Raw genomic sequence first — 15,190 nt, forward strand, 5'->3', positions numbered from 1 at the left:
ATAGCCAAGAAAGGTGAACTCACAGGAAAAGCCATGAAATTGGCAAAATCCAAAGATGCTCATAGGATTTCACAATTACGTACTCCAGACTTGCTTCCCTTGTGCTGGGATAAAAGGGGATGAAACACACTGCCTGGGGACCAGCATGGGCTGAATTGAGGGAGCAGGGGTGGGGCTCTAGGAAGCTCTCTGGAAGCTGTGAGTTGAGGTCAGATCTCCAAGGTGGAGGCAGGACAATGTGAAAACAAAGCCACAGCTGACGAAGCAGTAAATTCTTCATCCAAGAAATCAGCCTAGGATCCAGGCCACAATGAGACAGGAAGGAAGGGGGCAGGGTACAACTATTAAAAGAATGACACAACATTAAGAAGAACAGGATATGACGAAAACCAGTTAGAACCGGCCCAAGATGGCAGAAGATTTGACTTCCAGTGGACCTTGAGCCTCATCATCCGCCCATTGTAATGCATTAGCTAAGTGACACACCCGCAGGCGCCATGACGGTTCTGAGGCCAGCCATAAAATTAGGCCAAAAAGTGAGTGATGCCACAATTCTTGGAAATCCCTGCTCCTTCCCCAAAAGAGCTGGAATAATCCCTCCCACTCTTTAGCCTGTGAAATTACCCAGCCCGGAAAAATTGACCACCCATATTTCGGTGCCGCCTCCCACCTTCTGAGACGGCCCACACTCTGTCCATGGAGTGCGTACCTCTCCAAATAAACCTGCTTTCACTTTACTACGGCTCGCTCTTGGATTCTTTCCTGCACGAAGCCAAGGACCCTCACTTGGTGGCCCACCCCAGGGACTCACTCAAGACCTAGGACACGACCATCCTCTCACGCCCCATTTTTCCTACAACTAGATCTGTGAGGGAGGGTGATTCCTAAACAAGGTCCAGTACAAATGAGCAACCAGCCAAGATGGGGCAGTGAGAGCAGCAGCGCTCAGCAAGGGAGCAGGCAAGAGCGGTTGAGCATAGGCTCTGAGACCAGAAGTGACCAGGGGCAGCTGCTGGTATTGTGTCTCTTGGGGAGAGTGTTGAATGGCTAAAGATACCAATGGTGAGTGGGCAAATGCCAGGAAATTTTTCCACTCCTAAATACCCCACCATGCAGTTTTTTGAGAGTAGAAAAATACCTTCTGATGGGTGGTAGAGTGCATTAGGAACAGAATTCAGGGAAATGTGGTCGGTAAAGAAGGTTGAGCCCTAGATCATTTGGCAATAGCAGAACTCATCACTTCGTAAATAAAATAGGAATTCAAGAATTGTGGGCAGAGAAGCCATCCCGTTTGACTGGGAGACCTTTTCCACAAGGGGGAGAAAGAACTCTAGAGAATATGAAACAGGACAGGGTAGAATTCAGGATCGTGGTACTGTAGCATCTACCAAGCTTGAGTAAATCAAGGGGATTGAAGCAGATCAGATTAAAAACACTAATTCACATTCACCTTTTGTGGCTGAACCTAAATTACCCACGTTGGTAGTGTCCATTAATCAGATATATGCCATATTCACTCTCGTAATTTCTTTCTTACAGGTATTTGGTTTTCTTAGTTAGAGGGGAGAATAATTGTATGCATGATTATGGTATTAGCTTAATTCTCTCACCAAATCTGAATGAAGATAAGGGAGCGATGGTTAAACAATCCTTTCTGTATGTTCCTCTTTACATCTGAAATCCTGAAATGAAAAACTTCACACAATCCTTTTCAAACTTTAGGGAGTATATCAGCAAATACAAAAGCTGCTCATCACCCTATTTCGCTTGGTTTTTCCAGTATGGTTTCCCATGTTACCCACATTTCTCAGATAATCTGCTTTTTAACCTCACCTTGTGCCACTAAATAAGGACTCAGTGTCGCCCTGGCCTCAGCAATCACTGCCTTCCAGTCGTGGCATCGTCTCGGTACTGAGCAAAAATCCAAAGGCAGAATTCTGTTAAATGCAACAAGCCTTCACTAAGCGTCTGAAGAAGCGCAGCTCCGTGAGTGAGGAGAGATACAAAAAATGGCAAAGCAGCCCTCCAGCCCCTCTCTGAAAGGCCAGGCACACCTTGGTCTCAGTCTCGGCTGCCATCACTAGCTGGAGAGCTGCAGAGCCATCCGGGCTACTGTGAAAGGGGCCACTCCACCTCCATCCCACCAGATAATGCACAGCTGGTCTCAGGTGCAGTCCTTCTCGGCCTTGAATTACAGATTCAAAACCGTAAAATAGAAAAAAGAGCTGGCTGACTGAAGGCAGAGTCATCCACCAAAAATTATTACCCCAGCTTGTATTTCTGGCCCCGGCTGCTCTGGCATTTCCAGGTTCCCAAAGCTGACCATCATATCTTATTCTGTTGTGAGGCGTGTGTTCAGACTGTGGATTGATCTACACCATGGCTTGTCACACAGCTCCTCACCCCTGCCCCTGCATCGTGACACAAAGTAGGCCTCTTCTCCATGAAGCTGAAAATGCATGTGTGAACATGTGTTTCTGAATGTGTATATACATAATGTGTGCATATGAATTTATGTGTGTATGTGTGTCTTTATTTAGTGACTGCTCTGTTTGCTATAGAGTGCTTATCTCAGGAAAGGGTGACATCAGCCAGTTAATATTAATCCTGATAACAAACAAACCCCCAAATGATTAATGGCTCAAACCCAGTGCAGGTTTCTTTCTCGTGGAAAGTCCAAAAGAGGTACTTCTGGTCCCAGGGCAGCTCATTTCCATTGACTATTCAGAAATCCAGACTCCTCCTACCTGCTGGCTCCATCTTCAGCACGTGACTTCTGTGATTGCTGTGCTGAGTTGGCTGCATCAGACTGGTGGAAGGGGAAAGGGGGTGGAACACCGCATGTGGGAGGTATTCCTGGGCCAGGACGGGTATCACTTTTGCTCATACCCCATCGGCTGGAACTACCCCTGTCACATGGCCACACCTAACTGCAAAGGGTGTTGGGAAATGTCGTCCAGCTGTGTGGCTAGAGGGTAGAGGGAATGGGTTCCATGACACCTAGCCAGCCCCTGCCACAGGGACAAAGCAGAAATCGAGGGCTTGGCCTGCATTCTCATGGAGCTGGTCACCCCATTAGGGAAATAGACCCCGCAATACAGGAGCAATTCAGCAATTACGCACTTCAGGTAATGGGCCAAAATGATGGAGGACGTAATCCATCTGAGTGAGGAATCCACTGGGGGCTAGAGATGACAGACAACCCTACAGGCAGGTTTCAGTGCAATCCTGAATAGTGAGCAGGTTTCAGGCAGGTGGGCAGGAGCAGGGAGAGTGTGCTATAGGCAGACGGAAAAAGCACCAGCTCAGAAGTGAGAGGGGCCCATTCTAGAAACAGTGAAACCAGTCTGGCAGGAAGGGAGGGGTGAACAGTTACCATGAAAGGAAGCATTTGAGTGAAAAGATCTCACTGGCCTTTAGTTTGAGAATGTGTGAGGCTGGGAGTCTCTATTTCTAAGACCAAGTGAAATCTCAGTTACTGAGATAGTATAAGAAGTGATGTGAGGTCAATTTCAAATCTATACTGAGTAATATTGTTATCTCTCATGTCTAAACACACACACAAAGACACACACACGCACACACACACACAAAATCATGTCCGAGTCAAATCCAGGATTCATCCAGATTCGTAGGCTAAAGATTTCAAGTTTGAAAATTTTCAGGTGGGAGATTTTATCTGAATGGACACTTATTCAGTATACATAAACTGTAGGTAGGTAGTCATGTGATAGTGAATTTGCCCTCAAACTAAGCAGGTGGACTTCCTTGAAGAGGCAGGGGTACTCTCCTGTCAGTTATACTCTGTCAATGATTTTAATTGATTTCCTTATGTACATATTCTACCTGAATTAAGGCCAGATAACATACAACACCAGTTTGAAAAGTAATATTCTCTCTCCCTCTCTCTATGGAAATTTATTTATTATATATGTATATGTAGAAAATATAAACCTTTCATAAAAATACTTATTATAAAAGTATAACACCTAATGTATTGTGAGCTTTTGTGGTTACTTAACCATGAAGGATGTTTATGTGAAAGGATGATATTTACCTTTTATTTTCTTACCTACAGCCTTAACACAGAAGTAGATTTTATTTTCCTCTAAGTCAGTTTTTATTCTCCTTACATACATGTAAACTATAACAACAAATGATTCCTTTGTACCTTAGCATTTAAGAAATTACCAACTCTCTTTATTTGTAGTGAGGTGGATGGACCTAGAGTCTGTCATACAGAGTGAAGTAAGAAGAGAAAAACAAATACCGTATGCTAACACGTATATATGGAATCTAAAAAAGAGAAAAAAATAAAAGGTTCTGAAGAACCTAGGGGCAGGACAGGAATAAAGACGCAGACGTAGAGAATGGACTCATGAGGACACGTGGAGGGGAAGGGTAGGCTGGGACGAAGTGAGAGAGTGGCATGGACATATATACACTCCCAAATGTAAAATAGATAGCTAGTGGCAAGCAGCCACATAGCACAGGGAGATCAGCTCGGTGCTCTGTGACCACCTAGAGGGGTGGGATAGGGAGGGTGGGAGGGTGACGCAGAGGGAGGGGATATGGGGATATATGTATATGTATAGCTGATTCACTTTGTTATACAGCAGAAACTAACACACCATTGTAAAGCAGTTATACTCCAATGAAGATGATAAAAAAAAAAAAGAAATTACCAACTCTCAGTTACGACAATTAATTGGTATAAGCCTATGTAAATTTCACAGTACTATCTTATTTATTATCCTTTCTGACTATGGCAATACCTCTCCCTACCTGAGAGGTAGGTTAAGTAGCTTCTTCCATCCCTTTGTAACAGGCAAGGAATCTCAGACAAAGAGGTTCAATTACATCCTGAGATCTGGTAAAATCTGTGCCTTCGGGCTGAAACTCAGGTCCCCTTGCCCTAGGATCTGTCCCCTCTCCTTCATGACTTCCCTTATTTCAATGGAGAGAACTGACCATTTGCATAAAAATAACTAAAATATAACCTCATTTAGGAGGATGGGTTTATATATACACATATTCATTCAGAAAGCAAAACAATGACATCATATATCTGGTAAGAAGTGTAACCATGAACTGAATAAGAAGTCAAATATCTAATCTATGAGGACTCTTCCCCCAAATCACATGATACACCACTCAAAATCATCATTTCTTTTGTTGAATGTCATTTCCCGTAAATTCTTTGACTCTTTGCATATTGATAAATGTGTTCTTAAGTCTTAGAATGTTATCATTCTTTTGGCACTGTCTGAATCCTTAAAACCTGTATGTGGGTGGAGAAAATATAGACATCTTTTTCTTTATGGACTGCAGCAAGCACCAGTTGGGTACTTACTGAGTGTGACACGTTGTGTGACAGATCCCGGGGCTTAAAATGTCTTTGATTCTAGAGGGAGCTCGAGATAAGGATTATAAATATTGTGCAGAAACAACATCCTGGCTCTAGTTACCTATTGATGTCTTGGCATTGTTGGAGAAATTAGAATCTTCAAAATAATGGAAAACCAGATATCTAGGATTTATGTTCTTTTTGGTGAAAGTAACTCCACAAACACAAATTGAGAGAAGCAAGAGTGTAAGTCTGAAGCAAATGACTTTAAGCTCTACTGAAAAGAAGGAGAACTGATCCATAGCAGGAAAAAAAAACCCAAAAACTGCCTTTATTCCTGCAGATGGATGCAGTGCAATGCTACCAGAGTGCTTATCCTTCAGTGGGTGCTGAATAGATGTTTGTTGAGTGACTAACTAACCAGGTACACAGGGCTTTCACACAAGTTCAACCTGAAGGAAAATGGGGAACAGTAAATATGGCTCATTTTAGTGGAGTTCACAGCCCTGCTGACAACATGGTGGATCTGCTGGGACAAAGTGACCCTTGGGCAACCCCTGCACGCTAAGATGGTCCTAGCATTAATTATTGGCAGAGAACTATTCGTTTCCCAGATCAACATCAGTATGCAGCAAGGCCTTTCCGGGGAAGAAAAGGAATAGAAAAACTTTTCAGAGGTGAGGGAGGCATCTCAGCCACGTTATTTACTTATTCGATTCGATTTTTTAGTGTCTGAAGTCACAAAAGTTGTAACCAAGACAAACCAGGCTGTGAGTACCATTTTTAAAATGTCATCAGCCTAGCAGAAACATTAGACATAAATCACGAGTTTTATTGTATTTGCAATTAAAAAGATCAAATTTAGTATCTACAGAAAAGCCTTAATAGTTAGGATAAAGATTAATATAGTGAAATGTCCCTGGTTTAGCAGGCCACCCAAGCAAAGCTGAAACAAAGAATTGAGTATATAATCGAATAGCATGTGAATATTAATGCACAAAGCCCTCCAAGTCCCCAGATCCCTGATGCAATTATTTTCTATTCACATTAATTGTTCCTAACAGATGACATTAATGACTTTGAGTTAAAATGTGTGCAAGGGAAGATGTCACAAGATCAGTGCTGTTTAGAAATAAGGTCACTTTTATAATCATTTGCTCAGATTTTAACCACTACTCAACATAATAAGGTTAACATGGTGAGTGCTTTTTAATGTGAATATCAAAAGTTAATTTAATGTTAGTATCAAAAGCCAATAAGTGTATTGGGGCATTCACATTTTTCTTGCTGTTTCTTTTTCCTTACTACTTATTTTCCAGCACATACCGACAGACTGTGAAAGTGTGATTCTTGTTTATAATGTGTAATTGCACGTGTGTATACAGAACACTGATAAATTCTTTTGAGTTAGGATATGTTATCTAATCTAGAAATGTCAACTCTTTTGAGATTTACCTGTCCAAGGCAAGATTTGAAACAAACGATTAAATCAACACTGTTCAAAATGTCTGCCTGTTTTTACCCAGAAACTTCACTCACGCATCTCAGATCTTTCAACCGGGGATTTGCTCTCAGATGTGGAAAGAAGCCGGAGTCTGACGCACTCACGAACTGATGTTGAAATGCACGTGAGTTTCCCTGTCGCCTTCAGAACACTTGTTCAGGTTGTTCTTTTCCTTCCTTCCATCAGAAATGATGTCACAAGTGAACCATAAAGCGCATCCTTGAAGCACTGTCAGGCAGATTAAAAATACTTTCCTTTCTTGTGCTCTCTGCAATTCAATATCATGTCCCCCAGCTGATGAAGTAAGCAGAAAGTGTCACTCTCGGCAAAAATATCGTAAATCTTGCCTCGTCCCCAAGATACCTTTTTGGGTATTGATTACATCTCAAAGTCTCTGAGAAATGGCCAAGGAGCTTTTTATTAAAGCCCATGTCCCATATTACTCATCCTACTTTTATGACACATTATGTATGAACTTTTAAAAATTCATGGTCTGTACTTTTTTTTTCTTTAGCTAGGCTTATCTTTGTGCTTATTTGGCAAAACTTTAACCAGCGTGGTTTTTAACTCTCATTGACATAAAAAAAAGTATCTTGAAAAACACAAGAGCCAAATAAATATATAATGAAAAGCGTTAGGCTTAAAACAATGACAGATGGACATTTGTGGATGACCGGCCTTTTATTTTACTGTATAACTTTATAAGTGTAGCTACGTGAGTCTATATCGAAGGTAAAATATTCTCAAGTTAGATTGGAATTAAATGTCAGTGGAATGCTGTCACTTTAAACATTCATGAAGACCTTAATGGCATCCAATCTGTAATATGGCCTTAAGATCAGGAAGTTTTTTAAGTTGCAGTTTTTATCCAAGAAATCCTTGCCTTCATTCTCCGTGTCTCTCTCCTTTTTTTAACTAAAATTATGGATTTTGTATTGCATTTCTCATAGTAAGGATGTTAAAGCATATGAGTGCTTCAAGGTGGTAATCTAAAACACACTATGGGAAGAAGACACTTTGAATAGTGTAAATGGTATACTTTGCCAATTAAATCAACACAATTAAGATAATGTTGCAACGGAAACAACATACATCTTGTGGCAAAGAAGAATTTTAATGATAATCATTATCTATTACTAATTACGACTCTTCTCGGGAGGCTGTTTTGGAAGGAAGTCTGTATACGTGCAGGAGTTCTGCCGATTGTCAGGGGCCTTACTTGGAGCTGTATCATAGAGGCTGGCGCCTGGGCCTGACATCAGAATGTTGTATTGACTGGGTGACCTTGGACAAGATTTGAACACCTCAGTGCCTCAGCTTCCCCTTCTGGAAAATGAGAAAAAATGATAATTTTTTTCTATTTCTGAGAGTTGTAGTGAGGATTAAATAAGATAATATACAAAATGTACATAACACAGTAGCTGCCAGCAGTTAGGGGCCATAACGAGATCTCCGCTGCTTTAACCCTCTTGCGTTCTTAAGTATTTGGCCGCGTGCCACGGCCACAGAAGGACATGGCGAAGGTGGAGAATGAGAATAGAGAAAAGTGCCTACTGGTGTGTCTCTACAGAAGGTCACGTCAGTGACCCGTGGAAATAAAGTACACACACTTCTGGCTGTTTCTCATCACAGCGCCCATGTGTAAGACCATGATGGCATATTAAGAAATGTAATGCATGGTCCCTTAGGGAGGCTATAAAGTATAATTTTGTTGAAAAGCCAAGACACACACATATTAAAAAAAGAAACATTTTTAGTAATAGTAGTAAAACCTGACAGTTACTAAGTTTTACTGTCACTAACAATTACTAAGTATCATTAAGCGAACTGCTACTGATTGGCAGGGGCTGTTCACTCTCCACATTGATCTTACGTGGTAGGTGCTTTCATTATCTCCAGGTAGAAAGAAGGAAAGTGAGGCATGGAGGAGTTAAATAATTTTCCCAAGGTCAAAGGGTTAGCCAGTGAGAGAGCCAGGATTTAAACCTTATAAGTGGCCTTGGTGTTCAACCGCTCAATCACAGAACAGTTATTTATTGGAGCAGGTAATCCTACATGATCATGTGCTGATGAGGGAAGAAACTTCAGGACAGAGGAGCTCACTTTTCAGCCATGATGTCAGAGATTCTGGGTCCCTTATTAAATTCCAACATTGGTCGCCCAAGGTCAGGGAAAGGTGGGAGAATTTCCCGGTAGAGAGGACTCGCCCCTTCCTCTTCTTGGCAAAGAATTACTCTGTAATCACCCCACCACACACACACACACACACACGTACACACGTACACACGTACACACGTACACACACACACACACACACACACACACACACACACACCCTCCCCAGTACACTGCTCCGAGGGAGGGCTCACACCACTCCTTTCATCCTCCTCAGCATAGCCCAGGTCACACTGTGAGACACACAACTTGCTACCAAGTAATGCACATGAGAGGTAATCATCTCTCATCGCTCCTCCTAGGCTAAGGGCTTTCTACTCGAAGCACAGGCCCTGGGCCAGCAGCATCAAAGCACCCGGGAATTTCTTAAAATACTACATCTCAGACCCCACCTCAGAATTACTGAGTCAACGTCTGTATTTAACAAGATCTGGGATGACTTCTGTGCCCATGAAAGGATGAAAAGCCCGGCTTAGAGGACACTTCTGTGCATAACTAGCCCAGCCCTGCCTGACCCACGTGACATTGATGGGCCTTCCCCACCTCCCAACCGTGTCGTCCATCACATCTGGGCATCTCAAGTTCAAGGTCAAGGGAGAGGCAACAATGCCTCCCTCCTCCAGCTCATCTTCTGAGTTCTAGTCCTGTCATCTTAATCCAACGTCTGTATCGAGGTGCACACGTGTGACAACTGGGCAAGGAAGCTTATTTGTTAAATAGAGGCCTGGGAACTGAGTTGAGTTGTGAAAATAGACAGTATTTTGATAGGTGAGGTGGGAAGGTATAGATGGGAAAGACAGAGAGAAATCACAGATAAGCTTCAGTACTTTGGGAAAAGGTAGAATATAAACGGTGACTGACACCTGTGCAGGGTGTGAAAAAAGCCATGGGAGAAGTTTAGATCGGATGGCCTCAGAGGACATGGATGTGATCTCTCTCCGGGTAGTAGACGCAAGTTTCAGAGCAGAGGTAGTCCTAAATAAAAGCCACCACCCTGCTGAACCAAACAGCCAAATACCAGAGAATGGGACGGAGAAAAGAGAAGGCGCACAAGTGCAAGCAGCTCACGATGTGGTATTTCTGCAGGTCTGTGCAGGGCATGCTCCGGATGTGTGTGCCGTGCCTGAGGCCTAACTGCATCGTGCTCCTGTTCATTGGGACCACGGGCAGAGGCTAGTTGTTGAGATACAGACGTGAACTCCCCTTAACTAAGTTACGTCTGGCAGTAAATGAGGTCATAAATCAATAAGTATTGCTGAAAGCTGGATCTTAAGACGACTTTCTCCTTTCAGTGGTATTTAGAGCCAAATTTCAGGGGGGGAAATAGAGTAGTAAAGTTCCTTGGCATTTTCAGATCACTTAAAGAGATTATTGTGCAGCCAAAATGAAGTATCGATAGCAAGGCAGATGCCTGATACTGAAAATCTGACGTTATTAAGCATTATGGATGTTGATTAGACAGCAGATTAAACATGTCCTCTGTACCGACGCAGGGGTTTCCTATTGACCACGAGTGCTCCCAGAACAGCATTACCTTCCTTCCCCAAGCTGGTGTTTAGTCATCGTCAGTTGGAATTGCATTCGGAGAACAGTGATATGTACCCAGGTACTAAAGGCAGCCATAAAGTGTCAATAGACTGCACAAGTAAGAGACTTGCCATTCCGCCAGTGACACAAAGACAGATGGTTTCCCGTCAATGAGTTTCTGAGACAAAGCTTTTCTAGATAGGGGACAGGAATGAGACTGTAATGGAGAGATCCCATTCTTGTGATCGGGATGCTAAATTGATTTAGCCTGTCCAGTTAGTGGAGCTTCATCTGTTACATTAGGGGCACTTCATCTGTTACATTAGGGACCTATAATGTGGCTGTCAAGATGTTCTGGGGTGTCTACAGCTTTGTCACCTGTGCCTTATGCAGACCCACTAGAATTCTAACTGCTTGGATCCTTCTGTGCGGGACCCAGATCTGTTTGATGTGAGAATCTTTACCATTTGGATAGCCAACTGATATGCAGAGTCCTAGGATCTTTACAACACAGCCTTGTGATTCCCAGGTTTGGTGTTCCATTACAGTACATGGCTTCCCGGGCATTCGATCCCAGACTTATAATGATGTTATCAGAGCCATAGGGATTATAAGAGTGATCTGGGAGAACTGTCCCACCCTACACCAGCAGACAATAAGGTCCATGGAAGTTAAATGCTTTCTTTCTCAATATCTCATATCTGGTGGCACTGGTAGCCTGAGAGCCAGGTCGCTAGACTCCAGTCCAGGGCCCATGCTCTTGAACCCTTAAGCCAAAGATGCTGCTCTGTCTTCTTCCTTTTGTAGCATTAAAGTCATGTCTTGATGTTGATCTGATTCTTTAACCAGCATGACTGGATAAAATGGGACACTACCAGTGTCATATTCCTGCCTAACGATGATGGCAGCTCATAATAATTGAGCACCTGCTTAGGCCAGATCCTATGCTGTATGCCTCTCATCTAGAAACTCACTTGGTCCTTGCAGTGACCCTAAACGGTGCGCGGTATTATTATTCTTCACTTTTTAAAAAAGAAAATGTAGCTCTAAAAGATTGCATCATTTCCCAGGCACGTTAGAGTCATAGCCAAGATCGGAACCCCTAGTCTGTCGACCCCAAAGTCTGTGTTTCTGACCGCAGTGCTGTATTCGCTCCTACCTCATTAAGATGTTGAGCTGGGATTTCCTCTCTCCCTTAGCAAAGTCCTCGCTCAGAGCTGTCCTGCTTTTTTTAGGAATGCCAGCTGAACACAAAATCAGGAACCCCTGCTTTGAAACGCCCTGGCATGGGGGTTGCCATCCACGGTCATCTCTGTACTCGAAGCAGCTGTAGCAGCAGCGAGCTGTCTCTCTCGAGCGCCTGCAGCGAATACTCCAGTGGCTCCTCCTACACGTGGCACGATGGGAAGAACCTCAGGAAAAGGGTAAGGCTCCTTTCAGGGCACTGCGGCGTCAGAGAGAACCAGAAAAGAAGCCTCTTCCGGTAGGAAGGTGGAAGGTGGGAGGGAGGCGAAGAAGGAAATGACCATTTGCTGAGTTCTTGTTTGTTTACGCTTCTCCCCATTACATAGAAGAGGAAATTGGCCAGAGACGGTTAAGTTCCTTGCTAGAAGTCACACAGCCAGTGAGAAGTGGCATGATGATTTAACCTCAGACGACGAGGCCATCACGGGAGGGAGTTTGGGAGAGAAAGACATTTTCCCTTCTGTGCTTTGGTGGATGGAGCCCACCGAATTCCCAGATTTATATCGAGTTGGAACTGGAGCCCTGGCCTAATGGAACTGACCACGCTTCAGACCGACTAAGACATTTTCGAGTAGTTTTATGGACATCATGCCTGTGATGCTCGGAGAGACTTGTTAACGTCCGCTGCAAACGAGAGTGGCCTTGCCCACGTGCCAAGTCACTCCAGACTGAGCATCCCGTGAGAACTCAAAGAAAAGGTTTTCTTCTAGAGAATAGGGAGAGCGGTGCATTCTCTCCGAATGAATGGCCGAAAGGTTTGGAAGTATCATTAGCTTTGTAGGAGTTTACTGCTCAAAAAATAGCATGTATTATATTGACCTTTAATCAAGGCAATAGCCTCATAAAACACTAATATTATGGCTGTGAGTTGGAGGGTGGCACAGTAGAGAGGGAGAATTCCATGGTAGACGACAAGCGCTATGGCTTCAGTGAAAGTCGAGCATGTCTCTGCTTAGATGCCAGGAGTTCCTCTACCAGATTTTTAAATAACTCTTACGGCTGGAATGACTCCATCTGCAAAGTGGGCTCACCCAGCTGAAGAGTCCTTCATGATTTGAATAAACATCTTTGCACACTGGTATAAGCCAAGAATCTGGAATCGCTGTTTCTGCAGTTTCCTAACGTTAAAGAAAAACAAAGAGTACAGGAGAATGGAAACCCTGAATTCGAATATTTGGAGATCGGTTTTCTGTCATCTGTATAAATTTAGTTTATGACTTCAGAAGCATAAGAAACCAGGGAACTTCCGTAACTGCCAGAAAATTTGGGTGAGGGAGGAGGTTTTTCATACTCTGAACAAGATCTCAGAACAAGATTGCAAGCTGGAATTTAGAGCTTATTCCCTTGGACTCAGACGTACAGTGCAAAGTGCGGAGGCTGGGGTGTTATCAGAATTGCTCCTTCTAAGGAGCTGTTCGGAGTTCTGAATAATGACTGCTAGGAACCTGGCCCTCAGCAGACTCGGGAGGTGGTGGTGGTGGGGGGTGTTCCCTCTCTTTGTCTCTGAATATTGCTGGCTCCCAGAGCCCCCTGCTCTGCTCTTTTCATTCACAGCTCTTTCTCTCGTTCTCTGAGCCTTTTTTCTTTTCTTTTCTTTTCTTTCTTCCTTGAAATTTTTCCAGTTAGAACAACCCTCGATATCCTAGGGACATCTCTTCCCTGAAAGAGGAGAAATAAGGTTCTTAAGGCACTTCATACACACTCCGTTAGCCGTCATCTGGAGATTTAACAGTGTCCCATCTCAAAATGGCTGTGGAGTACCAGCGTGCCTGTCACATCTCCCAGAGAAAAGTCCTAATTCTCAGGGATCCAGCAAACTAGACCCAGTCTCATGAAGACATTTTATTTTATTTTTATTTGTTTGTTTGTTTGTTTATTTTTGGCTGCGTTGGGTCTTCACTGCTGCGCACGGGCTTACTCAAGTTGCGGCGAGCAGGGGCTACTCTTCGTTGCGGTGCGCGGGCTTCTCACTGCGGTGGCTTCTCTTATCGCGGAGCACGGGCTCTAGGCGCATGGGCTTCAGTAGTTGTGGCCCGCGGGCTCTAGAGCGCAGGCTCAGTGGTCGTGGCGCACGGGCTTAGTTGCTCCGCAGCACGTGGGATCTTCCCAGACCAGGGCTCGAACCCGTGTCCCCTGCATTGGCAGGCGATTCTTAACCACTGGGCCGCCAGGGAAGAAGTCTTGAAGACATTTTAAGTTGATATTATTTAAGGAACTTCTTAAGTTCTTACCATGTACCAGGTACTCATTTAGTATTAACATACGTAATAAATTCATACAATATAAATTTGAATGTGAATATAATATTAACCTATGTAATAACAAATATATGACCAGTGGTTCTTTAGTAGTTCATAAGTATTTTGTTTTAATATTTTTTTGTGTAGAAACAGAAGGGAAGCCTACGTGAAATGCACTGGCCTGCCCTCCATGGAGGAATCTGGCTTGTATTATTGAGTAATGACCACATGTCAGCTTTGTCAGCTCTTCATAAGTGCTAGCTCATTTAATGCTCGTGATAGCTTATTAAGTAGGTTCTCCTATTTCCTCCATTTCACAGAGAAGTAAACTGAGGTGCTGAGAAATTAAATATCCATCCCAAGGTCTCATAGCCAGTAAGCGGAGCTGGGCAGTTGGTTCCAGAACCTTAACCATTCTGCTAGACTGACCTCCTTGAATCAGCCTGAAACGTGGAGGAGTCCCAGTTGTTGGGATGGGTTTGTTTCCATTAAGACCAAGAACGTCGTTTAAAGAAAAAAAAAAGAATGTGTAACACTGTTATCTAGTCAAGAAATAGGAAAGAACTGTGGGCATTAAACCGAGGCTCCTACCTTATCAGCAGCATCTTTCAGCCAGCTGCCCTGCTCCCCAGAGCAAGTCTCTTCTGACTTTTCCCTGCAAAGAATGAAGCCGCCAATATGAAATGCCAGCTTCGTCCCACCATCTCCCCGATAGGAGATTTCATGCTTTTTTTCAAGTTTCAAGATTATCCTCAACCTTTCTCAAGCTATTAAATACCATGACCTCCTTTGGAAAACTGTTGGAGGAATGTGGCTAATCTCCCAGGGTGGGGAGCCAGGGCCCTGGGAGGTTTGCAGCCTTGGGCCCTGGGATGACGCAGACCACAGCATGGGCAGGCTGCGGGGAGGCAGAAGAGAAGTGGGTAAGCAGACACAGAGCACACCTATGGCGTGAACAAATCTGCCCCTTTCAAGCTCTAAGAGGGTGCTTTTGCCTGGCTTCTCTTCTTTTTTTGTGAACGTGACATCAGGATCATGGAAATTCTTAGAAACCCAAGCTGTGGCAGTCTGCTCACTGGTCAGTCTATAATACCCAGACTTACCGAAGGGATTTCTTCTGATTTCCGAAGGAGTTTTTAATGGCACAGCAGA

General features: G+C 43.7%; 1 protein-coding gene across 8 annotated transcripts in view; it reads left to right on the forward strand.

Annotated features, from left to right (window-relative positions):
* The window catches only part of NCKAP5 (NCK associated protein 5), a 992,075-nt gene that overhangs the window by 874,239 nt on the left and 102,646 nt on the right, over positions 1 to 15,190 (forward strand). For all 8 annotated transcript variants that reach the window (XM_032638276.1, XM_032638275.1, XM_032638280.1 and 5 more), the window contains 2 exons: positions 6,874 to 6,975; positions 11,789 to 11,977. In XM_032638276.1, coding sequence (XP_032494167.1) covers positions 6,874 to 6,975; positions 11,789 to 11,977 — 291 coding nt within the window. The remainder of the gene's footprint in view (positions 1 to 6,873; positions 6,976 to 11,788; positions 11,978 to 15,190) is intronic.

This window comes from Phocoena sinus, chromosome 7 (genome assembly GCF_008692025.1).
Source record: "Phocoena sinus isolate mPhoSin1 chromosome 7, mPhoSin1.pri, whole genome shotgun sequence".
Lineage (NCBI taxonomy): Eukaryota > Metazoa > Chordata > Mammalia > Artiodactyla > Phocoenidae > Phocoena > Phocoena sinus.